The following is a 27,099-nucleotide window of genomic DNA, read 5'->3' as shown; positions in this document are numbered from 1 at the left end:
AGCTTAATTTTTGTTGGTGGAGTACACTAAAGATTTATATATTAGAGAATGATTTTGCAATTTTGATGATAATTGAGTATTGAAATGAAGAGAAGAAGTGGGTTGGGTATGCTGCCAGTTTTCGATAAGTTGGTGACATACACCAATCACAGGGCTGAATATAGGAGGACAAATGGGTCTTTTCAACAAGGGAGGAGAGAGAAAGATACATGCTTGATGCTTGCACCCAGGTATACATCTAATAGAGGGAGGTGGACCCCACCTCGGGCAGTGTGTTCAAGCAGGGGGTAGGATAGTCATTTCTACCTCTGTTAGATGTACTTGATGTCAAGTACGAGCAATGTAATTGAGAGGATAAAGATTCGTATACCATCACCCTATGACATAAGTTTTCGTATTGTGTTTTTTTTTTCTTGTCCGGACCATGTGGGCCTCATGACCATCGCAATAACGGTGCCGTAGAAGATTCCTCAACACTAGTGGCGTTTTGGAAACCTTCTCCCTATCCAAGGTGTAGTTCATCTGGTTTTTATGCTATTAAGCTTGGGATTTCCTTCATCTCCTCCCAGTTCAGATCTGCTACCCACATGGAGACGGGAGGGGACAGATCTGAACCCTCCATGAGGTGTACGACCTGCTTCTAGGGTGTGGGACCCACGCCCCATAGAGGGGTCAGATCTGTCCCCACCTGTCCCCATGTGGGTAGCTGATCTGGATTCATCTCCTCCTACCCACCCACAGAAAGAAAGAAAGGAAAAAAGAACTGGGAAGCTAATTAGAGACTGGGCCTCACATCTAGCCTAGTTTGTCGAATGAAATATTCCAATAATTGAAAGAGATAATTCTTCTTCCAGGATATTTTTCAAACACCTCAATGCCATTTACTGGTAGTCCCATTCCTCATCTCTCTATATGTCAAAATTTCAAGCCTAATAAAGCTTGGAAAGATGGTCCAGAAATCAAAAGTTCTGAAAAAACAGTCTAATTGAAGCTGAAATGAAAGTGAGCGGGAAAAGGGTTGAAAAACGAGTCCAATTAATTGTGATTGACTTGGGCTTGGGCCACAACAGTGTTAGATGTGGCCCATTCAATTCTAAGGGCACCATATCTATCCAACAAAACAGATCAATTTTTTTTTTAATTTTTAGAAAATTTATCGTTGCCATGATGGAGAGAAAATCTCTTTATCCACGATGATATGATATTAAAATTGGATTTTTGGGTGGATCAGTTTAATTGTACAAAGCCAAAAACACGTTTTCCGGGTACAATCCAAAGGTCAGATATTGTGTATTAAGATGTCTTCTCTGCGACCAAGCTATTGTCTGTTGTTAATCCATGGATGTGTGTGGGATGTTAGTGTAGGGCATGGAAACTTCTTTGGTTATATCTAGTTAAAGATTTTCCTTTTTGATTTGTGTAGAATAAAACTTCTAATTAACTGAGATTAATTACTACTTTGTAAAGAGGTAGCTAAAGCATCCATCAATATAATGTAATGAGAAAATATTGTTATTGATGAATTGGAATCACTCCATACAGCCTAGAGGGTGCTTCCCAAAGCGGAACCAAAAACATGGACGCGAGTCTCATCAAAAAAAAAAAAAAAACATGGACTGGAGTCACTAAACCAAAGAGGGAGATCATTTATGCTTTCTTCCAAAATGGAGAAAGAAGATCATAAAAGTGATCAAAAACACTAGCTAGCTAGCTTGGGTAAATATAACAATAATAATAATAATCAGGAGTAATTGTCTTGATCTTGATAATTAATCCTCCAATCCATCATCATATCTTGTTCTTTCCTGAAACGTTCTTGAACACAAGAGATGTAGCTTGCAGCCTTGATATCAACATTTTCATCACCACCACCGTAGAGACTGTTGATGTGACCATTAATGTCTGGTTTCGCGTATGAAAACTTCGGCTTCGATGCAGGAATGGAAAGATCTTGATCAAGCCGCAAACCCAAGGATGTAGAAGGTGGGGTAGGCTTAACCTTACTACTAAATTGAACAATGGATAAGAGAGACATCACAATCTTACCTCTCATGAAACCTTTGTGCTTACGGTTTGCCTCCATCATATATGCCTTCTAGCTAGCTAGCTAGATCAACCACCAGATGAATGAATGAGTTCTTGAAACAAGGAGAGACCCCATATATATTTATAGCAATTGGTTGGAGTGTCAAAGTGTGTAAATAACTAGAAAACTTGAATTATAAGGTGGCCTGGGTTTTTGAGATAGATTTGAAAACTGTGGGTCCCTTTAATAAATCTGTACAGCACTGATCATATTTTGTTTTGTAATCCTTAAATGGAAATCTATGATGTGTGTCTTTAACATGGATGAAATATTTCTTTTTTTGTTATTATATTCCTACCTAGTTGTTAGTTACTTTAGCTGAGAACAACTTAAAGTGGGTACTTACGTAGCCAAAATATGTCTTGTAGTACTGTAAAGGATAATTAAAATATTTTTGATCTGTACACGTACATATAATACAAATATGGAACAAGTATTTGAACGTATATTTTTTTGTATAAGCCATCTCTGTTATCTTATCAGTAGTTCTGGACCTCGACGACGGAGGCCCTCCACGTAGCCCATGTGTTAAAGATCGATGGTCAATAAACCATTCAATACTTACTTGTACATATATGTACGCTTCAATTTACTTACACGGAAGAAGAATTAAGTTTGAGCACTTGCCGTTTAAATTTCCAATCTACTTTTTTTTCTTCCGAACAAAAAAAAAAAATTCCAATACCTTTGATTGTTCTCAATAACTTTTTGTAGTACAATCTTCAAAATTCCAGATCATGATGTACTAAAAAGCGTATCAACGTAGGAGTAGATAAGAATGATGTCTCTTTCAGAACCAACCACAGTGGACCTAGAGAATTAATATATTTTGTCTTCCACTATATTTCTTCTTCTTGTTCAAATGACCCAACATTTCAGCCTTTCAGGGCTGGTTACATATTTACATTAATTGGGCCACTTTTATTTCATGCTTTCGCATGAAATTCCAACAGAGAGCATCATTTAACTCTAAGGATGTCAATCGCTACGTTACACTGTGCATATACCCTATATCAATATCATATCAAATACCAATTTGGTAAAAATATCTCATATCAATACTGTATCAAATCGATACAGATATTCAATACGATATGATGCATTTTCAATATTATGTCTATATTAATATTATACCGAATACCAATTTAATACATGTATCTCATAACGATATCATACCGAATTTAATTCGGTACTGTTTGATACATAACGTCAACACGACTTTCAATATTGGTGGCAGTATGTAGATAAGAGATTCTATGAGGTCATACAAAGGTATGAAAAGACTCCGGCTGGTACTGACTGCTGAGACACATCAGGTCACAATTGAATTGATCGTCAAAGAGCAATTGAGCTTCATGCTGGGATTCATTTTTTCAAAAATTCCATGGCTTCATTGCATTCCCCATCAACTGATATATAACTAGAAACCGGCCTTGTGACCCTTCTGATTTTCTGCAGTTTTTTAAGGAGAAAAGTTCCCTGCATGGAACGCGAATGCCACGCCTAGATACATTGGAGTCGAAAAATGATTATCTTACCTGTTGGGTAATTGTATTACAATTCCTTACAAATAATTGAAACAACACGAATTGCAATACAATAGATTAAGCAAGAGAAACTAGGCTTGACCTTTGGCTGAAATGAGAAGACCAAAGCTTGAATTTGATGTAGAACCACACCCGCAACAACTTGAACAAGCTTGAGGTTGAGTCACACTTGTGGTGCTCGCTTTAAGGTAATTGATGCCTCCTACTCGCCAAGGAGTGTTCTCGCACCACTATCCCAAGATAAAACAACCTCCAACTAGAAGATGAAGCGATCATTCTAGTCCTTGAAGGAGCCAAGAGCTTCAACACAAGAACCCTCTAACACACTTAGAAGAAAAGAGAGAGAGAGAGAATACTACTCTTAGTGATTGCTAAGTATGGGCATGAACATGTATCCAAAGATGTCTCTTACAAAGCAATTGGTTGGATTTATATAGGCCTAAGATCAATCCTTGCACTCCCTTGGAATTCTCAAGAATAACCATCCACTTATGACCAAATTGAAGAATAAGATTTATGGGCATGAATATGGACATGAATTGGAGGTTAATTCTAAATTCATGGTCATTCCCCACTAAGGGTCATGAATGACCTTAAAATTCATTCATTCTCCACTAAGACCATAAAGACCTTAAAACCCCATAAAATGATCATTCTCCACTAAGGACCATAAAGACCTTAATACCCATAAAGGGAGAGACATCACCTATGGCCATGAATTGAGAAATCAATCTCATTCAATATCCTTGACCCACCTTCCCACTCATGATAGTGACCATGAATAGACTTTAGGGTACCCATAGAATGTTACAACCTTTGAAATTACTTCTTTGATCACATGGGTCCCACACCATAACAAAGCAATCAAAATATTTTGAAACTTAAAATAAAATAAAATATATATTAAATCTAACAATCCCCCACAAGTTTCAAAACGACACAAGACACACATGCTGTGACTGAATTAGACACTATAGGACACATCGTTGTAGGTGTCTTCCTGACTTGAACCTACACTAGGTCTAATGAATCGCGCTACGAGTAGAGGTGGAGTCGACTCCTTGAACCTTTTCTCATTGGTGTAGTGACCGTCCCATCAACCATATCCCATAGGTCGACTCTTGCGCTACCCATCATAAAATCACTTTGGACTTTTGAACCGGCCATATCCCTTATCTTGAACTCGTGAATGTTTTAGAGAACTCGCCTATAAGTTCTCATCGGCGCGACCACACCCCTACATTCACTTAGGTTAGTCCCTAGTGTGCACCACAACCGACACACCCCCACATTTCCCGGGATTAGACTAATTAAGAGCTTTACCGCTCAACCTCTTTCTTTGTGGTAGTACTACTTTCACCATCTACAACTTGGAATGAATATTTATACAAGTAGTAGTACAAAACCGGTCAACCGGTGATTTCGTTTGTACCCCTTGAACCTAATTCGGACATTTAGCCTCTTCACATAGGTAGGGTGTCCATTACATGACCTATGGATTAGGCATTAACCCCATTCCTGTAGATGCACTACACAAGTTCTTGACGGACATAGGCTTTGTGAACATGTCAGCTTGGTTACTTTTTGACTTCACATAATCGATAGTTATCATTCCTTCATCTATGTCTTGTCTCACAAGGTTGTGTCCGAGGCGTATGTGCCTCCTCTTACCAGTGTATATCCGGTTCTTGGCTAGATGTATAGCCGCTTGGTTATCACAATGTAGTGATACCGATGGCGCGGTTTTTGCCACAATGGAATACCCGCCATTAAATTCTAAGCCATTCGGCTCTTCCTCTGCCTTTTTCAAGGCTATGAACTCACTTCCATGGTAGAGCCTGTCCCACAAGATTGCTTTGTGGACTTCCATGAGATTGCACCTCCCGCTAGTGTAAACACATATCCACTAGTAGCTAAGGACTCGTTTGTATCCGAAATCCAATTTGCATCACAATACCCTTCCAAGGTCGCTTTGGTTTACCACTATAGTGTAAACTATAGTTTATAGTGCCTTTTAGGTACCTTAATAACCTATCAACCGCGCTCCAATGTTCCTTACTTGGCTTGTGAGTATGTTGACTCAACTTTCCTACCGCAAAGGCAATATCTGGGCGCGTACAATTCATTAGATATGTGACCGAACCAATAATTTGAGCATATCTTTTTTGATTCACTGGTTCATCTAGGTTCCTTTTCAAGTGACACCTCATATCAAAAGGTGTTTTAACCGCTGAAACTTCATGGTACCCATACTTTTTAAGTATGTTTTTTGCATATTGGGCTTGGGATAATGAAATATGATTTCCTTGCTTGGTGATTTTGATCCCAAGGATCATATCAGCCTCTCCTAAGTCTTTTGTGTCGAAACTAGACATCAAAAGTTTCTTAGTTTGATTAACCATTTCCAAGTTTGTTCCCATTATGAGCATATCATCTACATATAGTAGTATGAATACACCCCTACCACCATGAAACCTGCTATATAAGCATCTTTCAAGCGTCGTTACAACGAATCCATTTGAAATTAGAACCTTGTCCAATTTTTCATGCCATTGCTTCGGTGCTTGCTTCAATCCATATAAGGATTTTCGAAGTTTGCAAACCTTTCGCTCTTGGCCAATTACAACACAACCTTCCGTGCTTTATGTAAATTTCTTCCTCTAAGTCCCCATTAAGAAATGCCGTTTTCACATCCATTTGATAGATGACCAGGTTATATATTGACGTCATTGCCAACATAACCCTTATCGTGGCAATTCTAGATACCGGGGCAAATGTGTCAAAGTAATCAATATTAGGCTTTTGCCTAAAACCTTTGACAACAAGTCTGGCCTTGAAACGATCAAGTGACCCATCACTTTTAATTTCTTTCAAATATCCACTTGGTTTCCAAAGTTTTGGACCCGAATGGTAAATCCACCAATTCCCAAGTGTTATTTGCCAAGATTGAATCTAGTTCACTCTTGATTGCCTCTTTCCAAAGACGGCATCCAAGTGATGTAATTGCCTCTTTGTATGTAAGAGGATCCTTGTCTACTAAATAGACAAGCCACTCATCATCTGTATATTTGGGTCTTTTGAGTCGCTTGCTCATCCTAGGCCGACTTTCGTCATCATTACTCAATTCTTGATTGGTAACCCTCTCATTTGACTCCATTTCCCCATTAGTCAATTGACTATCCTTACTTATAGGTAATATGGACTTAAAGGGAAATAAATTTTCAAAAAACTCAACGTCTCTTGATTCTATGATGCTATTTGGTTCAATAACATCATCCATGGCTTTGATCACCATGAACTGGTAAGCCGTACTATTTGTAGCATAACCCAAAAACACACAATCACATGTTTTTTGTCCCAATTTTCTTTTCTTGGAATCCGGTAACAACACCTTAGCCAAACAACCCCAAACCCGTAGATGTTTTAGACTTGGTTTCCTACAAAACCATTTCTCAAATGGAACCATACCGATCTTGCTATGTGGGATTCTATTTGATAGATAACATGCCGATAGCATGGCTTTCCCCTACATATCAAGTGGTACACCTGAACTCAACAACATAGAGTTCATCATCTCTTTAAGAGACCTATTTTTCCTTTCGGCAACCCCATTTGATTCCGGTTGGTATGGAGCTGTTATTTGATAGATAATTCCATTTTTCTCACAAAACTTATCAAGGTTAAAGTACTCAGCCCCTCTATCAGTTCTAAGTCTCTTAACCTTCTTACCAAGTTGATTTTCAACTTCCATTTTGTAAGATATGAACGCCTTCCGGCCTCATCCTCGATTTGAGTAAATACACCATGGTATATCTAGAGTGGTCATCTATTAAAGTTATGACATAGTTGTTTCCTCCCCTAGACTCATATGACTTGTAGTCACATAAGTCACTATGGATTAATTCCAAGAGATTACTCTTCCTATCCATAGTCTTGTGAGGTTTTTTGGTTAACTTTGTCTCTACACAAGTTATGCACTTGTTTACGGGGTATTCCACCTTATCGGTGATCATGCCTAACTTGCATAGTTTGGTGATATATTTCACACTACTATGACCCAACCTACCATGCCACAAATCAAAAAAGTTAGAAGAGACAATCATGTAAGCGAGAAGAAGTACTAGTTTTCTCAATTACAATATTTCCAACACTTAGTACAAACAACCCCTCACTAAGGTATCCCTTCCCCACAAAAACATTATTTTTAGTGATAACCGCTTATCACTTTCAAAAGCCAATTACATTCCCGCTTTATTAAGCAAAGAAAGCGAAATTAAATTGCGCCTAATATCCGGCACATGAAGAACATTGGTGAGAACCATAGTCTTCCCTGAAGTGAGTTTCAAAGTCACTTTTCCTTTTCCCATAACAGAGCACTTGGGAAATTCTCCATAAATACCTTTTCATCCTCTGTATTCATGGAATAAGAGGAAAACATCTTCGAGATCACCACAAATATGTCTTGTGGCACCGGTATCAATACCCAATCTTTTGGTTTTTCAACCAAATTTGCTTCCGTGACCATAGCAATAAAGACGTTGTCTTTAACTAGGTTCACCTTTTCAAATTTTTCTTCCCGAACCGACAATCTTTTTGAAGTGTCCTAGCTTACCACACACAAAACAAGTAAGTTTCTTCTTCTTGAAAGAAGGCTCATCATTGTCTTGACGATTCTTCCTTTTCTTGTTTTGTTTGTTGGTCTTTACCAAGTTCACTTTTAGGCGTCTTTCCCCAAGGTCTTTTTCACCCTTGTCCTTGTACCGGTTCTTCTCCTCAATTTTGATCCTTACAATCAATTGGTCTAGAGTCAACTCCGTCTTCTTATGTTTCATAGACGCTTTAAAGGCATCCCAAGAAGATGGAAGCTTTTCAATCAAGGCATCGGTCACAAATTCTTCCGGTAGAACCATCTTTTCCTTTGCTAGCTTTCCAACCAAAATTTGAAATTGATCAATTTGGCTTGAGACGGTGTACCTATCTTTCATAGCAAAGTTTAGAAAGTTAGCCACCAAGTACTTCCTTGAACCAGCATCCTCAAGAGAGTACTTCTTTACCAACGCATTCCAAATCGAACATGCATACTCCAAAGAACTATACACATGGTATAAGTCATTTGATAATGCATTCAAAATTCGATTCTTGCACGGTAATCCGCTTGAATCCAAGCCACCCTTTTGCCCTCCTTTTCAGGATCATTACTTTTTTCGCATGGGTTCGGTCCAAGGCAAATACCACCCCAATTTGGGCTAATGCAAACAACATCATTTGCCTCCATCGTTTAAAGTTTTGACCTCCAAACTGTTCGATCATGTCAAATTCAGAGATAATCCTCATTTTACCCAAATCCGGGATAAGCTTCGTCATCGACGGGATAACATTGGTGGGAATTGAGTCAACGGTAGAAAAAAGAGGAATCTCCTTACCATTGCGGCTAACAGGAACTCCGCCTTCTTGGTTGTTGATTGCTCCTTCAATACTTGTGTTTGAAGGATTTCCTTCATTGATGACTCCATCGGCGTGTTGTTGTTCGAAGCATCACCCTTGTTGCTTACGACTCCAAGATCAGCCATGAGATCTTATAATATCAATTACCTTAAACTTGTTGGATAATTGTATTGCAATTCCTTACAAATAATTGAAACAACACGAATTGCAATACAATAGATTAAGCAGTAGAAACTAGGCTTGACCTTTGGCTGAAATGAGAAGACCAAAGCTTGAATTTGATGTAGAACCACACCCGCAACAACTTGAACAAGCTTGAGGTTGAGTCACACTTGTGGTGCTGCCTTTAAGGTAATTGATGCCTCCTACTACCAAGGAGTGTTCTGCACCACTATCCCAAGATAAAACAACCTCCAACTAGAAGATGAAGCAGTCATTCTATTCCCTTGAAAGAGCCAAGAGCTTTAACACAGCAACCCTCTAACACACTTAAAAGAAAAGAGAGAGAAAGAGAATAATACTCTTAGTGATTGCTAAGTATGGGCATGAACATGTATCCAAAGATGTCTCTTACAAAGCAATTGGTTGGGTTTATATAGGCCCAAGACCAATCCTTGCACTCCCTTGGAATTCTCAAGAATAACCATCCACTTATGACCAAATTGAAGAATAAGATTTATGGGCATGAATATGGACATGAATTGGAGGTTAATTCCAAATTCATGGTCATTTCCACTAAGGGTCATGAATGACCTTAAAATTCATTCATTCTCCACTAAGACCATAAAGGCCTTAAAACCCAATAAAATGGTCATTCTCCACTAAGGACCATAAATGCCTTAATACCCATAAAGGAGAGACATCACTTATGGCCATGAATTGAGAAATCAATCTCATTCAATATCCTTGATCCACCTTCCCACTCATGATAGTGACTATGAATAGACTTTAGGGTACCCATAGAATGTTACAACCTTTGGAATTACTTCTTTGATCAAATGGGTCCCACACCATAACAAAGCAATCAAAATATTTTAAAACTTAAAATAAAATAAAATATATATTAAATCTAACACTACCCCCATGAATGATAGAATTTCCACTCTCAATGTGCCAACCCACGTTTTCATTGACTGTCGCATGCATAGCCCCTACGCTCCCATGCAGAGAATGATTCTCCTTTTCTTTTTTATTTGTAAATGTGAGAATCTTTATCCATGGGAGTTCAATGAATTATCCACTTTATTTCCTATAATTGAGATGTTAGGTCCTGGGTTGGGTGAGGATTTGATTTAGATCCTTTGGGCCAAATCTATTTCTACCAACAGAGATGAAGAGAACTTTCGTACTTTTGTTGGTTTAGGCGTAAATAGGGTGCAAAAGGGAATCCCATACCACGATCACTAACATGTCTCTCTCACTTTCACCCTCATTCATTTTAACTGAACGCATCTATTTTGCCTGTTATTAACTGCAATGCTTAGTACTTTTTATTTGTAGAGAATTTTATAGCATAGAGGATATCCCTTGGATATCTCTTTTTTATTACTAGGGTCATAAGCTTAGTGATCACACACTACCGGATCATGGTGGGATTAAATCTCCCCATTGATGGGGAATCTTAATCCATGTGGTTTGGTACATATATCTTTCCTTTTGATTCCATCTCTCTCTAATTCCCAGAGTGACAAGCTCAGTAGTCACACATTACCCAACTAAGATAGGAAGAAATCTCTCAGTTCTGGTCATGGAGCTACATTCACTACATCAATTCCCTTAGTTTTGAACCGTGACCCCCAAATAGTTAGTACATAGACAATCACTCTAATATCATTTAACAACGTCTAACCCAAAAATCTGAATTTTATGGTAGGGAGGCCTTTCCCAAGATCATTAGTCTAAGAGTCCCATTCATCCCAACTGATGTGAGAGTAAATTCTCCCTATTCTTGGCCATGGAGCTACTTACATTTATTGTATTTGTTAGATTTTGAATTGGAGATTTTATTAATGTGAGGTGGGCTTAAATTATCTCTAATGAAGAGAACAACTTATTCTTGTTGGTTTAGACCTAATTAATTAATAGGATGCAAAAGGGAATCACACACCATGATCACTACTGGCAGGCCTCTGTCACTTTAAACTTCATTCCATTTAACTACTCATTTCATGGGGCCCAAAAAACGCATCCATTTTGTCTCCTAAATCATGTTTATACCGTTACCACCTGCAGTACTTAATATTTGTTTTGTTGCTTTTTTATATGAAATCTTAACCCCTTTTACTGTTTGATATGAAATCTCAACCTATTTTTTACTGTTTGATATGAAAGCTTAACCAATATCGGTATCGTGTGTCGTCATGGATGATACATACTGGTTTTACAAGTGATCGATCCCAATACTATGTTGATATTGTATCAACACCGATACGATATGAAAAAAGGTATAATAATTAAAAAACCATTTTTAAACAAAAAATTAGGGCAGATATATTTGATATGATCGATCCATGTCGATACCGATTCAATATTATATCAATTTTCGGATTGACAGATAACCGTTCCGTTACCGTACACTAAAACCATATAATGGTATTAATTGTTTGGAATCTTATACCATGGGATATATCTCTCCCTGTTTTAGTAATTAATAATTAAAAGGAATGGAATCCAGTTGAATCCATCTTTCTGTCAAGAGTGCGCGCACGTGCTTATTATTTTAAAAGAGCTGCTGTAATTGTGTAATTTCCTTTTGGAGATGGAAGGTGGGGATAACTGTGTCAGTGAATGTAATGTTCACTACGTAATCGTGGATTGATCGGCATCATTCTTCTTTTTTTAAATATGTTCTCAACTTGCTGCGTACCTTCTTTTTTCACAGTTATCTGTTTCAGGAATCGTTCTTCCCCCCCCCCCCCCCCACTTCCCTCACTTTCCTTGAAATTGTTTCAGCTCTATTCCATTTGTATGTCAAAGACATTACTGGTCATATTTTGTAGAATTATGAAATTATTATAATATTTCAAATATAATTGTTATATAGTTTTTTATAGGGTTCTTCTAGTGTCACTATGTCTAGTGAAACCCTTGCACTATTTGTCACTTCGCAATACATGGATTATTCCGGTCCCTCCTAGTCGATGTTCATGCATGTGTTGCCAGTGGTCTAATTCGAGTAGTGACTACACGATCAAGCAACATTCTTTTTTCAAAATAATTAAAATATACTATATTTTAATTCCTTCTCCCCCCACCAATAAAAAAAAAAACAAAACCCAATTCCCTCCCAAATGAATGAAAGTTGAATTAAATCTCTAGATCTTGCTGTAGCTAACTCGGGTCTTATTGGCTACACTAGTTGGCACCTCTAGTGCAATAGTCTCCTTCACATGAAAACCTATATGCATTTTTCCCCTGTATCTCCACCGTCCAAGAAAAACATTGAAACCCTCAGATTTTATTTTTCGAGAATCCTAAGATTTTGATCCACTTGGAGATCTGAGAGAATGATTTTACCATTTTGATGATAATTGAATATCCAAATGACGAGTAGAAAGAAAGAAAAAACATATTTTAATCAGGGCTTCATCAAAGAATCCACAACTAATTTTTAATAAAGGATGGTAAACATACTCAGATTCTGTGTGAATTGCTTTTCTTTCGTCACTTTTTTTATTTTATAAGATTTTCTTTCGTCAATTGGATGCTTACTTGCTTAGTCATGGTGCTATTCGTTTTATAATAATATTAAATTGTGAAAATATCACTCCAGACCGCTTCTTGCTATGGGACCAGCGGGAGTGCCCGCATCTTGCTGTGAACTAGAATCTCCTACTCGAAGACTCACATTTCGTTATCCCTCCCACTAACACAATCAGTGCACTATCTCTTTTCATATATATATATATATGGGGTGATGTTCTCTGCCCGGGAGCATATCTGGTGCAGGCTGCGTTCAGACACATGGGACGGGATAGTAGCAGGATTTCGGTCCTTCAGGGGATAAGCCGATCATTTCACCCACTCCCATGTGTCTAGGTGCACCCTACACCCCGGTGCAAAGAACTTCCCCCCCCCCCCTTTTTTTTGTCTTTTACTTTTACCATGTGTGTTCCATGTGCATGATTTTATTTCTTGCATTGCAATTGGCATGGCACAGAAAATGTAGGATAGATGTAGGATATTTTTATATTTTAATAATATATTATCCTTCTTATTTTGGTTGCCCATTTGATCGAGTTGCATAGACATTGCATACATTGTTAGAACAAACATCAATCAAAACACAAACAAAATAAAAAAAAAAACAGAGTAAGATGACAGAGATTTAAAGTGGTTCACACACCACTATGGTATGCCACGTTTATGTAAGACAGGACCATATTTCACTCCTTGATTTTTAAATCCAGATGTTTTTGAAACTTTGTGTAACACATGTTTTGTATTTGAATAGAATTTCTTTTTAACAAAAAAAAAAAAAAAAAGAAATTCAAACCTAATAAGGCTTGCAATTTGAATGAATCCACATACCATAAGTTATGAAAATTAAAACAATGTAAAAGCTGAACTGAAAATAACGGAGAAAAGGTGAACAAAGAAGTCCAAATTAATGGTGATTGACTTGGGCTTGGGCCACTATGAATTAGATGCGGTCCAGTCCAAGGGCAGCACATGCATGCAAATTCCAAAAGTACAAATTGGGCACATGCGCCCTCGGTGCCTGGTATGAGGAGAGAATCTCTTCATTCATCATTATATCATGAAACTATAATTGGATTTATGGGCAGGTAAGTTTCATCATCAATTTTTGCATTTATTTTTTTTTTTTGGGAATTGAGAGCTTTATTTATTTATATGGAAAAAAAATTTCTGTACGGGAGTATAGCCTACACCAGCACTCCCATGAGTCTATCTCTCTCCCCCCCCATGTGAAAAGACATCTCTGTCCCCTTATTTTAAGGAGAAGAGAGATAGACACATGGGAGTGCTGGCATAGACCACACTCTCGTACAAAAAGCTGCTTCCCTATTTTTATATATATATAGGAAAAAGTTTTCATACACGGTCGTGTAAACCGTGTATGTGAGAGTGTGGAAGTTTCAAGACATTAATTAATAGATTGGGATTTATGACTTTTCTAATTTTTTGTGAGAGACCCTCTCACTTACACGGTTTACACGACCGTGTATGAAACCTTTCCCCATATATACATATTTCTATAGAGGGAGGAGGGGGGTTGAACCGGGGAGGGGGAAAAGTATCAGTTAGGAGATTCAAACTTGAAACCTCCTGGAGAGCATAGGCATCAAGCGCACCATGGTTCACCAACTGTGCTAGGCAGATGTTGATCAATTCCCGCATTTTAGTGTACCGAATTCAAAAATACCCTTCTCCAATTCAAGTTAATTCAAAGGCCAGGTGTCGTCACTTAAGATGTATGTTCTCTATTCATCATAGGTAAAGAAGAATTCATTCTTTGTTTTTTTATTTTAAATAAAAATGATTACTAGATTGCTAACCAAGCTTCTGTCGTCTGTCAATCCATGACAGTGTGTGTAGATTCTGTTCCCAGATGGAGACAGATACACATCTTTCATGGGGTGTGGATCTCATTTCATGGAGGATTTGGATGTGACGCAACATGGAGACGAGATCCAAACTCAGTGTAATGCAATGAAATTTCTATGGTTACATCTAGTTACAGATTTTTCTTTTTGGTTAGAATAAAACTTGTAATTAACTGAGATTAGTTGGTAATTAAAGAGCTAGCTAAAGCACCAACATAATGTAATAAGATATTAATATTCTTAGTGATTAATTGGAATCAGTCCATACAGCCTAGGGTGCTTCGCAAAGCAGAACCAAAAACATGGACTGGACCCAAGAAAGATGCCACTTTACGTGATCATTTATGCTTTCTTTTCTATAAAGGAAAACGAAGAGAAAGAAGATCATAAAAGTGATCTCTAGCTAACACTAACTTGGGAAAAATAATAGTAATCAAGAGTGATTGGTCTTGATAATTAATCATATCCTCCAATCCATCATATCTTGTTCATTCTTAAAACGTTCTTGAACACAAGAAATGTAGGTTGCAGCCTTGCTATCAACATTTTCATCACCTTCACCACCGTTGAGACTGTTGATGCGGCCATTAAAGGACTCACGAACAGTAGCAATGTTTCGTTTTGAGAATGAAACCTTCTGCTTCGGTGCAGGTGGAATGGAAAGATCTTGATCAACCCGGAAACCCAGTGAAGCAGAAGATGGGGGATTAGGCTTAACGACCTTGCTACTTAAAGTAGGCTTGGCTGCTCTATAGAAAGACATGACAAGCTTACCTCTCATGAAACCTCTCTGCGGCTTACGGTTTGCCTCCATATATATATATATATATTTGAACTCTTAAGCTCTATATATGAACTATATATGCCTTCTAGGTAGCTAGATCGATCAACCACCAGATAAATGAATGAGTTCTTCAAACAAGGAGAGACCCCCATATTTATAGCAATTGGTTGGTGTGTAAATAGTTACTATAAAACTTGAATTATAAGGTAGCCTGGGTTTTTGAGATAGATTTGAAAACTGTGGGTCCCTTAATTATCTGCACAGCATAGATCTTCTTTTGTAACCCTAAATAGAGATCTATGATTTGTGTCTTTTTAACATATATACATAAAATAATTGGGGACAAAGGCAAATGTATTCCTACCTAATTGTTATTAACTTTATGGGGATCCGAGAACAACCCTGATGTGGATACTTACCATTAGCCAAAACATGTCTTGTAGTACTGTACCGGGTAATTTGATCGAGCTTTGATCTCTACAGGTACATTTTAATACTACATATATGGAAGGAACAAGTACTTCGAATATATATATATATATATATATATATATATATATATATATATATATGTACAAGCCAATCAGTAGTTTTAGACCTCGACGACGGAGGTTCTCCGCGTTGCCAAGGCATTAAAGATGGTCAATAAATACATACGTACGGCTTCAATTTACACGGAAGAACGAATCAAGTTTGAGCACTTGCCTTTTAAAATTCCAATACCTTGCATTCTTCCCAATCACTTTTTTTAGTACGAAATTGAAACTCTAGATCGGTGTAGGATTGGATAGAAGTAGTGTAAAAAAGGGGGATATATCGGTGTCAATCACGGCTGATATGTATCAGCCGATCCGATACCAATACCCAATATGTAAAACAAGGCTTGAGATAACCAACGTATAATTCCAAACAAATTTACTACTTTACTTTTGTATGATGGGCAAGAATAAGGTCAAGGATACAACACTATTTGACCATGGCCAAGTTTCGATCGGAAAATTATCTCCTTCAATTCTTCAATTTCTCTAATAGAGAATAGTGAACCTCACCCGAGCAAAGTGTTTAAACAGGAATAAGGTGGTCCTTCCAACCCCGTTAGAAGAACTAAAGAACTATGCCGGACAGAAACTAAAGAGGATAAAGATCCGGTGGGACTTGGGTTGATGTGGCTTTACTAGGAGGACATGTATAAGTAAGTAGTACACAACGTCAGCATGAGTTTGAATAGTGGATTTGGAAGCCGTATGTAGATAAGATATTCTATCTGATCTGTACAAAGGATAGGTTCTAGGTAATGATCATCAGACAGATGGGATCACAACTCACATTTGTGGGTGGGAGGCTCTGTTCTGTACTATGATCGATCCAAAATAATATACTTTAATTATCTGCACCTGGTACTTCTTTGCTTTCCTATCAAGTGATAGATAATCACCAATGAACAGAGAGAATCTTTATCCCGGGGGGGGGGGGGGGGGTCAGGTTCTGGGTTGGGGACTTTATTTTATGGTGCCACTGCCAGGGTTTAATTTAGCTCCTGTGGGTCAATTCTATTTCTACCAATAAGAGAGATGAAGAGAACTTTTCTTGTTCTTGTTGGTTTAGGCCTTAATAGGGTGCAGAAGGGAATCCCATACCATGATCACTAGCAGGCTTCTTTCTGTCACTTTCAGCTTCATTCATTTCATGGGGGCGAAATTTTTTTTTTGTTAAAGGTCAGCAGGTATCTATTAAGATTAAAAAGGAGGATATAATACAAGAATAGTTACAGCAAAAAAGACTTAATTAGCTGATGCAGCAAGAGTGCTCAACCAGCCAAAGAAACAAGAAAAGATTTCAAGAATTAAGAAAATCGATAGTATGGTCTGCCCAAGGCTTCCCATGTTATTGAATGTGGTATGAAGGCAGCTGTTCCATTCCAAACCTCAGAATTTTTGGAACATGCTGCCCTACTTGCAAGCCCGTCCACAAGAGATGGGGGTGAATAACTCATCCATTTTGCCTCTTAAATCTTGGTTATATGGTTATTATCTGCAATATTGCTTAATACTTTCTAGAATTTGGTTTTATTTATCAAGAAAATCTCGTACCCTGTGATATACCCCTGATATAAGTCCATCAACTACACATTAACGAGTCACCCCAAGGGGCCGGATGGCTCAATTGGCAAAGACCAACACCTCATAATTAAGAGGTCATGAGTTCAAATCTCCATAGGGCCTATCTATCCAAAAAACTACACACTACCAGGTCAATGTGAGACTAAACTCCCCCCATTGATGAGGAATCTTAACCAATGTGGTTTGGATCAATCTTTCTAGTTATTTATACGGAATCTAATACCTCAATTATATCTGTCTCTTTGATTCCTATAATCATAATCCCAATAGTTGAACATTACCTGACCTAAACCCCATAATCGATCCTTACGATAGAGGTTCAGGGTTGGGGGGATGTTATTAGGGCAAGGGTTTATTGTATCATCCCCTTTGGTCTATTCTATATACCCTACAAATAGATGAAAAAAACTTTCTTATTCTTGTTGGTTTACCCTAATTAATAATAGGATGCAAAAGGGAATCACATACGATGATCACTGGCGGTAGGCCTCTGTCACTTTCAACATCATTCCATTTAATTGTATTCGTTTCATGGGGCCCAAAAACGCATCCATTTTGCCTCTTTAATCTTGTTTATACCGTTACTACCTGCAGTAATAATTAGTATTTGTTTTGTTGCTTTTTGATATGAAATCTTAATCACTTCTGCTATTTGATATGAAATCTTAACCCCTTTTACTGTTTGGTATGAAACATCACTAGAAATTGGTATCTCATACCCTGGAAATCTGGGATCTCTCTCTCTCTCTCTCTCTCTCTGATTTAGCAATCAGACGGGAGGGAATCCAGTTCTAGGCATCTCTTTCACACTTACGCATGTGCTTATGGGGAAAAGAGATTGTGTAAGTGAAGGCAATGTTCACCACGTCATCGTGGGAGCAGAACTCTAAAGCCAAACTGCTTTTCGCTCGGAGCAAGTTGGGTTGGTTAATTGAATTGGTGAATATAATAATCCCAATCTCGGCCAATAATCCAATATAATTCAAATTAGAACCTAAAATTGTCATGGCTAGTACATGTTGCACCCTACCAAACATGACACAACTTACCCACAAGAGAGCAAAGTGAGACTTAAATGGGTAGGTAATGGCCATGTGATTTTCCCTCCAATTGAATGTGGGAGCATTGATTTAAATCATGGTATTGGGTACCATATCGATCACTAGTTATACTCCAATTACATATCAAACGGTTTTTTTTTTTTTTGTTTTGTTAAAAAATCATATCCATACCATATCGTTTGATCCATATCGACTCTAAGTCGGATCAATATCAATATATATCAGCCGATACACAGATGCCCTACACCTTTTTTTTTTTTTGTTTGTTTCCGTAGTACTTCCAAGTGACCAAAGCGGAGCGGGCAAAGGGCCCTTGCATGGCACTTTCTTTTCATGTAGGTTTTGATTAACTAAATTGAAATGCCTTCTCCACCTAAGCACCACCTATGCATATCAATTTTATAAATTTATAATAAAGAAATTATTAAAAGCATTATTTGCTTCCATAGAACTCTATACATCAGCAAAACTTTTCACCAAAAAAAAGAGAAAGGGATGAGCACAACTTTGAAGTGAGTGTAATTTCTTTAAGAGTAATCCCAGACTTCAGAATTGCACAACTTCGCCAGCATCAAACAAATCGCTCAAAATCTCTATATATAATGAATGATTCTAATAATTGAAAGAGAGAGATTCTTTAATTTAAGGGTGGTAGCATAGATTGGTAGTGCTACGGGGTTATCACATAATCAAATGCTTAAATTCTAATCTCGTTATATGTCAAATTTAAAACCTATTAATATGGCTTGCAATCGGGAATAATAAAGCTTGGAAAGATGGTCCAGATATCAAAAGTTTTAAGAATTAAAAAACGATCTAAAAGATGAACTGAAAGTGAGAGGGAGAAAAGGTAAACAAGAAGTCCAATTAATGGTGATTGACTTGGGCTGAGGCCACTAACTATTAGATGTGGTCCATTCCATATATATATCCAAAAATACAAATTGGGCACATCTGCCTTGAATCGTTGTCCCCTTCAATTCGCTGTTTCCTTCAATTTGTCCAATTTTTCATGTGGGGCCAAAAATAATCACTCTATCCCCTGCCTGAAAACATTGCCCAAGATGGGATCCACTCTCCCTTAATTATTAGAGGAATTGGAAAAATTGGAGGTGATAATTATTGGGCTCTTTTCGTTTTTAGAGAAAAATTTTTGATTGTCACCCAGTATGACCTTTTCATCCACTATGATATGACCTTACAATAGGAGTCTTAGGCAGGTACGTTTCATAATTAATTCTAACCCCTAATGTAACCATGTGGTAGACACCCTTCTGCAGTTCCATTTAAAGGTGAGTTATCGTGAATTAAGATGTTCTCTTTTAATCCATGACAGTGTTACGTGTGTCTAGTGTGTGTAGGGCACTGAAACATCTTTGGTTACATCTAGTAATTAGTTACAGATAATCCTTTTTCTTTAGAATAAAAATTCTAATTATATGAGATTACTTTGTAAAGAGCTAGCTAAATCATCCATATAATGTAATGAGATAATATTAATCTTATTGATTAATTGGAATGCCTCCGTATAGATCGATGTCCCTTAATTAGGAGATCATCTATCTATGCTTTCTTTCTAAAAGAAGAAAACAATTAGAGAAAGAAGATCATAATAAAAGTGATCCTTAATAAACACTATTAGCTTAATTAATTATATTGGGTAATTAATAATCCAGGATTCAGTAGTACTCATGTGGATCAACCAAGGGGCGTACAAGAGCCATTCTTGTACGAGAATGTGATCCGAACTCGTGATTGTCTTGATAATTAATGTTCCAATCCATATCTTGTTCATTCCTGAAACGTTCTTGAACACAAGAGATGTAGCTTGCAGCCTTGACATCCACATTTGCATCACCTCCATCACCACCGTAGAGACTGCTGATGCGCCCATTAATGGATTCACGAACAATAATACTTTCTGTTTTCGCAAATGAAACCTTCTGATTCGGTGCAGGAGGTGGAATGGAATGATCTTGATGATCAACCCGGCGGAAACCCACGGATGACGACGACGACGACGACGCAGAAGATGGGGGGGTAGGCTTAACGACCTTGCTACTAAATTGAACAATGGATATAGCAGGTTTGGCTGCTTTAAAGAGAGACATCACAAGCTTACCACCTCTCATGAAACCTCTCTGCTTACGGCTCTTCTCCATATATATTTGAACTCTTAAGCTATATATGAACGCTCTCTCTGTCTCTCTCTCTCTATATATATATATGCCTTGTAGCTAGGTAGATCAACCACCAGATGAATGAATGAATGAATGAGTTCTTCAAACAAGGAGAGACCCCCATATATATTTATAGCAATTGGTTGGTGTGACAAGTACTCTGAAGATCACTATAAAAACTTGAATTATAAGGTTGGTTTTTGAGATAGATTTGAAAACTGTGGGTGCCTTTAATATATTCTTTTGATAATTGATGAGGACTAAAGGCTAATATATATATATTCCTACCTATTAGTAGTTGTTAGTAACTTTAACGGACATGGAAGTTGGAGAACAACCTGTTGATTTGGATACGCTTACGTAGCCAAAAGATATCTTGTAATGTACAGGATTAAATATTTGAACTTAATTTGATCTCTACAGGTACATATGTACGTAATACATATATGGAACAAATTCAACGTATATATGTGTATAAGCGCAATTTCTGTAATATTTTCAGGAGGACCAAGACTTTCTTGGGGACTCTAGGCAAACGCCAACGCATCAAAGATAGTCAATTAACCAAGAAAATGGTGACTATTAAATTCATGTCATGATCATGGTTGAGAATCTTTAATTTTTTCATATAATAATATTTGGCTTTCTGTTTTTCTTTTAAGTAGTTTATACTTTTGTAATGCAAAGATACTAAAACTAAGGGAAAATATCTATCCCGTCCCCTCTAAGTTTGTCTAATATTAATCCAATACCCAAGTTTTGAAAAATATCTATCCCTTCCCCTACTTTATAAAGATTGTATCAACTCTACCTTAACCGTTAAAAATGACTAATACCTGATGACGTGGATAGGTGTAATTTATCTAAAACTCCAAATTACCCTTAAGTCAAATACCTTTTTTATCCTTCCAATGCCCAAATACCCTTTTTCTTCTTCCTATGCTTCTCTGGTTGCTTCTTCTTCCTCTGCTTCTAGCGTTTCTTCTTCTTCTGCTTCTCTGGCAGATCCTCTTCTTCTTCGTATTATTCCGGTAGCAGTGCCAGCGCCACCACCACCATAGCAGCAGCCGTAGCGCCAGCACCACCATCATAGCAGTAGCAGCAGCGGCAGCGGCAGCACCACAACACATGCCGATCTTCATCTTCTCTCTGTGCTCTGCGAAAACTCAGATGGGATCCAAAATAGGATCGAACAACTTCCTATAGTAGGGAACAAAACCACAAAAGCACACCAGGATCTGATGGACTTAAAAAAAATTTAAAAACTCACTTTCTGAAAAGAACTCCAAAACGGAGTACCACATGGAGTTATATAGAGTACCAATTGATAAAGATCAGCAATGCTAATCACCTTCAAACAGAAGTCGAATGGTCTTCTAAGAGGGGTTAATTAACCCTGAAAAAATGCTAAATAGATTTGCAGTAACTGAAGATCTATAAGTTTTCCAAACAATGAAATTCCAGGTCTAATGCAATTTTAAATTGTAATCAACAGCACCTCAATCAGCTAATCACTTGCACGAAGAACAGTTTTAGTTTCCTGTGATACGTGGAGGACTATTAGGTAAGTGAGATGGTTGAGTTTGAGATATACTTAGACCAACAAAAATGGAATTAATTGGATCTGGAGTATGTATCTCTGTAAGCCAATGCAGATCGGCGAAGGAATGTTGCAGCAGATCGTCAATGGCGGATAAAGGTTGCAACGGATGTCTTCTTTCTCCCCCTTCTTCAATCTCTCAGCTTCTCTTCTTTCTTCCCCTTTTTCTATCTCTCGATTTGGGTGTTGCAAGGGAGAAGAAAGTCTTTTGCCTTTCAAGTCTACATAAGGGTAATATAGTCTTTTCCATAGCAAGGGAGAAAGCCATTTACTTTCAATAGATATTAAAAAGGGTATTTTTGTCTTTAACCAAGTTTTTTTTAACACCGTTTCATGGTTAGGATATGGTTGATACAATCTTTATAAAATAGGGAAGGGGGTAGATATTTTTCAAAACTTAGGTATTGAATTGATATTAGACAAACTTAGAGGGGAGGGGGTAGATATTTTCCCTAAAACTAATTATTTACACCACCTGGTACGTTTTTGCTTTCCTATTAACTTTTTTTTTTTGTTTTGATAATCTTTCCTATCAACTGATAATGACCAATAAGCGGAAAACCGTCCTCGGGATTCTTTTTAATGTGTAAAGATTGAGAATCTTCATCGATGGGAACCTAACCTCATGAGGGCATCCACTATGCGTTGTTTAATCGAAATCTCTGTCACTTTCAGCTTCATTCATTTTAACTGTTTTATTTCATGGGGACCATAAATGCATCTATTTTGCCTCCTAAAGTTTGGTTATACCCTCATTAATTGCATGCAATGCTTAATGCTTTCTAGAATTTTGTTCCCTAGGGATATCTCTCTTTGATTCCTAGGGTTATAAGCCCAATAAAATCAATAATATTCAATATTGGATCGATGTGAGAGAAATCTTATCCACTGTGGTTTGGATCAATCTTTCTAGAATTTAGTTTTATTTGTTGGGAATTTCATACCCTGGTATATCTCTATCTTTGATTCCATGTGTCGTTCTTTCATTCTCAAAGTCTCCCAACAACAGAGAGAAGCGGAGAGAGAGGAAGGGGAGAGGAGAGGAGAGGAGGAGCAGGAGAGAGGAGATCTAGTAGATTTGCTCACGTTTTACCAATCGCGATGCAAAGCTAACAAAGATTGATGCCAAACGCAATTCCGTTTTGTTCTTAAGACAAATGTTACATTTACATGTGTCAATTGCAATTGCACCATGTTTGTTGAATAGATGTATGATAATCTAGATTATGCTACATTACTTATTCTACTTTTACTGATATTGTATTGGATTTTACGGAGCTTGTTCATGCATGACATGATTTGGGTCTGATCATAGAAAAGATTCTCCTCAAGCAAACCAGCCTATCCTCTATATGGGGCTTACATGGTGGTTGGAATAGAGACACATTTGGTTGTGAATTCCAATGTGACGGATAAAATCATATATCTATGTATGTGTTATTATTAACGTGTATTGATAGGTTAATTAATATGTAATGATGTGGATTAGTTATTAGTTGTTACTTTGAATGGATTATAACTGCCACAGTAGTGAGTACTTGTGTTGTAGTTATCTACCGGCTACATTTGACATCCCTATTTAATTGTTATTGTGAATGAAGTGGTTACCTAAGTCGTTGAATCCTAAATTATTTCTTGGAATTATCGGAGAAGAGGTCCGCTACTTTCCAATAAGCCAAACGTCCGACTTCGTCTGTAAAGCCTATGGGTGTCAATTTAGGACCAGAAATGGAAATCGGAACCAACCCGGACCAACAAGAACCAAAACCGGATCAACCAATAGCTTGTTGGGACGGATATGGTCCTAATGATATACTATTGGTCTGGGCCGGTTCTAGCTAGTCCGTGACTCCCAATGGTTCCAGTCCATTAAGGACCCGGTAGCACTGAAACCGTTGGAACCAGATGATATGTTAACAAATCGAATGGAAAATTAGAATCTGAAACCCTAACCCCTAACCTATTAATAGTATTACATTGCTCAGGAACTTTTAAATGGTGCTCTTTTATTGCTCTTTAAGTCATTATTATATGAATTGAGTTTGAAAGGGAAATCCTGAACTCTTAAAGTTGTCTTCTTATTAATATATATGCATCAATGTCTTTATTTTGGGCTCTACAAGACTCTATCTATATATAAGATGAAGCTCCCGTTTTCTTAGAGAAACTCTCATTGTTCTTGTTTTGGGCTCAATAATGTTTGGAACTGATTAGGAATCGGAACCGGATCACTCATTAGTAAACGGTCCTGGGTCTTATATTTGGATCCGGTAAGCTGATTGATCCGGTTATGATCTTGACATCTTAGAACCGAAACCGCTAAGAATCTGGACCAATAACCCAAAACCGGACCAATTGACACCCCTAGTAAAACCAAATCCCTATCCGTATTATATCTTTTTCTTGCGTTTAATTTCTCTCTTCCTTAGTATTTCTCTATATTATCTCTCTCATCTCCCATTGTGCACATAGCACTAAACCACTCAATCCTAGTCATGAAACTACATTTATTACATCAAGAACCTCAACTTTGAGCCATGACCCCCCACATGGTGCACAGATAATCCACTCTTATATCATTTTACAACATCTAATCTAAAAGCCCAAACTTCATTGTGGAGAGGTCCTTCACAAGGTCATAAATCTAACACTCAGACCCATGTGAGAGTAACCCTCCCTATTGATCTTGGCCATGGAGCTACATTCATTGTATCAGGCACATTTCAGATTGGAGAAGTCATTAAGGTGAGGACTTAATTTATCCCCTTTGGCCCAATCTACCTCAGCCAATAGATAAAGAAAACTTTCTTACTCTTGCTGGTTAATAGGGTGCAAAAGGGAACCGCACATACCATGACCACTAACAGGCCTCTGTCAGTTTCATCTTCATTCAATTTAACTGTCTTCATTTCATGGGGCCCAAAAACGCATCTATTTGGCCTCCTAAATCTTGTTTGTGCGATATGAATTTTTATTTTTTTTTGGGTGCATAATCTTAACCCATCTTACTATCATACTCCCATAGAGAACATTTTTCCCCCAAAAATAAAAAAAAATAAAAATTTATAACTCTTATAGGCACTCAAGGGCAAATTGTAGAAAACACATTGTCCACTATTCATCATTTTCCACATGTCATATGAAATGTTTTAATTAAAAACTAATTTTTATTTGGGTCTGATTTTACGACAAGGGAGAAGCATTATACATGGTGGGCCCTAGCATTGAGATAGATTCCCGGGCTTGACATATAACTGATCCAAGTCATTCCCCCTTTCCAATAGTCAAAACGACCAACTTGGTACTGATCGACGTGGCAAAAATAGATGGTTCAATTGAAGTGCATTCCATCTATGCTTCATTTAGTTACACTTCTTTCCAAATTAGAGTGCCGTAATATTTTTATTGATTGCTAAAATATTGGGGTGCAATTTTGACCAAGTTGGGTTCGCCATCGGGTGTGCGACCTATGCCCCATGGAGGGGTCATATCTGTCTCCACCCATCCCCATGTGGGTAGCTAATCCGATTGGGGAACATAAACCCAAATAGTTCGACCCAACCCCAATATAGTTCAAATTATAAGGGCATGAGTTGGGATCAGGTTCTCGTACAAGAACGCCTGTGAGGTGTACGGATGGAATCCACCATGTGGTGGGTATAGATTAGTACTAGTATGGGGTTGTGAAATAATAGAACACTTGAATTCTTCTATGTTTATATGTCAAATTTCAAGCCTAATAAGCCTAGCAATTTGGAAGAAATAAAGCTTGGAAAGTCCATATATCGAAAGTTCTAAGAATTAAAACGGTCTAAAAGCTGAACTGAAAGTGAGAGGGAGAAAATGTAAGATGAACAAAAGTCCAATTAATGGTGAATGACTTGGGCTTGGGCCACTTAAGTATTAGATGTGGCCCAGTCCATATGCATCCAAAAGTACAAATTGGGCACATCAGCCCTCGGCTCTTTTCATTTTTAGAGAAAATTTTCGATTCAAAGGTCAGGTATCATGACTTTAAGATGTTCTCTTCTCACCATTGATAAAGAGAAACTTGATATATATATTTTTTATTTGTGAAATAAGAAATGATTGCTAGATTGGTAACCAATTAAGCCTTTGTGTCTTAATCCATGACAGTGTGTGTCTAGTGTGTGTAGTAGGGCAGTGAAACTTCTTTGGTTACATATAGCTAGCTAGTTACAGATATTAATTATTCCTTTTTGTTTAGAATAATTAAAACTTCTAATTAACTAAGATTACTTAGTAAAGAGATAGCTGAAGCATCAATATAATGTAAAGAGATAATATTGTTATTAACTAAATATTGGAATGCCTCCATACAGCCTGCGCCTGCGGTTCTTTACAAAACAGAACCAAAAACGAAGAGAAAGAAGATCATAGAAGTGATCGCTAACACTAATTTGGGAAAAATATATAATAGCAATCAGCTGGTGTGATTGGTCTTGATAATTAATCCTCCATTAATTCATATCATGTTCTTTCTTAAAACGTTCTTGAACACAAGAAATGTAGTTTGCAGCCTTGATATCAACATCTTCATCCCCTTCACCACCGTAGAGAGTGCTGATGCGGCCATTAATGGAGTCACGAACAGTAGTAATGCTGGGTTTCGTGAATGAAATTACCTTCTGGTTCGGTGCAGGTGGAATGGAAAGATCTTGATGATCAACCCTTCGGAAACCCAGCGA

At 37.5% G+C, this 27,099-nt stretch overlaps 1 protein-coding gene across 1 annotated transcript; it reads right to left on the bottom strand.

The window, feature by feature from the left end:
• Positions 1 to 15,105: 15,105 nt before the first annotated feature.
• On the bottom strand, positions 15,106 to 20,789 carry LOC122653932. The gene is made up of 2 exons (XM_043847897.1): positions 20,652 to 20,789; positions 15,106 to 15,350 (listed from the first exon to the last, which is right to left on the bottom strand). The coding sequence occupies exons 1-2, from the start codon at positions 20,770 to 20,772 to the stop codon at positions 15,106 to 15,108; spliced, it is 366 nt and encodes a 121-aa protein (XP_043703832.1). The 5' UTR covers positions 20,773 to 20,789.
• Between the last annotated feature and the right edge of the window lie 6,310 nt (positions 20,790 to 27,099).

This window comes from Telopea speciosissima, chromosome 3, assembly GCF_018873765.1.
Source record: "Telopea speciosissima isolate NSW1024214 ecotype Mountain lineage chromosome 3, Tspe_v1, whole genome shotgun sequence".
Classification (NCBI taxonomy): Eukaryota; Viridiplantae; Streptophyta; class Magnoliopsida; order Proteales; family Proteaceae; genus Telopea; species Telopea speciosissima.
Note: the sequence above shows the minus strand (reverse complement) of the source record. Positions and strands in the feature narration are given on the sequence as shown.

Coding starts and splice junctions, on each gene's coding strand:
- LOC122653932 (XM_043847897.1), bottom strand. CDS start 20,772: ATGGAGAAGAGCCGTAAGCAGAGAGGTTTCATGAGAGGTGGTAAGCTT. Junction 15,351..20,651: donor TAGCAAGGTCGTTAAGCCTA/CCCCCCCATCTT, acceptor TTAAGCCTAATC/CCCCATCTTCTGCTTCACTG.